The 1,508-nt window shown below is 47.1% G+C and overlaps 1 protein-coding gene across 1 annotated transcript in view; it reads left to right on the forward strand.

Moving 5' to 3' along the window:
- The window catches only part of LOC102827182 (keratin, type II cuticular Hb1-like), a 5,688-nt gene extending 5,389 nt beyond the window's left edge, over positions 1-299 (forward strand). The window contains exon 9 of the mRNA XM_006870130.1: positions 128-299. Within this exon, the coding sequence (XP_006870192.1) occupies positions 128-299 (172 nt within the window). The remainder of the gene's footprint in view (positions 1-127) is intronic.
- The last annotated feature ends 1,209 nt before the right edge of the window (positions 300-1,508 follow it).

Genomic DNA, 1,508 nt, shown 5'->3' on the forward strand with positions numbered 1-1,508 from the left:
GAGGGGCAATCGTTTGAGACACGGGATTATCTGTTCCCCAATACTTTACTCAGACTTTTGGATTTGCAGGTGTTAGCAGCTCCCGGGGTGGAATTGTCTGTGGGGACCTCAGTGTGTCGGGATCCAGGCCAGTGACCGGCTGCGTCAGCAGTGCCCCCAGCACCGGGAACCTAGCCGTGAGCACTGGGAGATGCGCCCCCTGTGGTCCTTCCAATTCCTTCACCTCTAGTAGCCTGCGCACTTGCGGTGTAAGCTCCTGTGCTGTGAGCTCATATGCCAGCAGCTGCCGGAAGTGTTAGGTGCCCCAATACAAACCCAGGGTACAAAGCATCTCTTCAAGCCAGCCCCACCATGCCCCTGGGACTGGAGCAAGTTCTCAACTACTTATATTGCACTTTAATCCCTCTTCAGTTCCATGCCCCGCCTCTCTTTTCTGTGTCATCCCCTGCTCTTTGGCTCTGCTGCCCTACACTGGGAAAGAATACCCCAAAGAAAAGCCTCTGGGTACCCCCAGGAGGGGCATTTAGGGGCAGGTAGGAAGAGGCCCATGACCCAATCCTGAGCTAAGAATGGGCAGAGCCCTCTAGTCACTACATCTTTCCTCTACCTTGTTATTCCATCCCTGTCTTCATCTGAGTTTCCAATAAATCAATGTAGCGAACCCTGGACCTAGTCTGTGCCTCTGTTAATCTCAGGGCTGGGGACTTGGGAGGGTCTCCAAAGTCTTGGCGTAGTGCTGTGGGATAATGCGCTGGACTGCAGAGTCGTTTCAACCACAAGGTCTGTGGTTCAGATTCACCAGTCGATCCATGCAAATCCTATACAGAGTCACTATGAGTCCGAAATGACTTGACAGTACTTAACAAGATCAACCAAAGTCTTAGGAGCAGAGAAAGGCTTAAGCTAAGGATCTCCAGTACAATCATCTATCTCTGGGCTCACAGCAGTCTCACATTTAGCAAAGGCCTAACATGATGCAATTTTATCAAAACATCCTCAATGATTTTATCCACCCAATTTTAATACATGTTGCAGCTGAAAAAACTGAAGCCCAGAAGACTCTCTGAATGTCTCTGGTATTCATTCTGGAAACTACAAGTGTCTCACAAGAAATCAATCCTATACACATCTATAAACTGATGGATAGTGAAGATTGCATCTGTCTTGAAAGAAAGAGTCAGAATGCTCCTTAGACGTAAGGAGGGTGGAACTTTTCTCACTTACTATGGACAAGTTATCAGGATGAACCAGTGCCTGGAAAAGGACACCAAGCTTACTTAGTAAACTAGTAGGTCAGTACAAAAAGAGGAAGAACTTCAACAAGATGCATTGACACAGTTACAACAACAATGCAAATAAACAAAGCAAGGATTATGAAGCTGGAACATAGCCAGGCAGTGTTTCATTCTGTTGTACATAGGCTTGGTATGAGTTGGAACCTTCTAGCTGGCACCTAACAACAACATTGGTGAAAACGTTAAAGGATGTGTGTTAGTGACTCAGTGTTA

This window comes from Chrysochloris asiatica, unplaced genomic scaffold (assembly GCF_000296735.1).
Source record: "Chrysochloris asiatica unplaced genomic scaffold, ChrAsi1.0 scaffold00138, whole genome shotgun sequence".
Classification (NCBI taxonomy): domain Eukaryota; kingdom Metazoa; phylum Chordata; class Mammalia; order Afrosoricida; family Chrysochloridae; genus Chrysochloris; species Chrysochloris asiatica.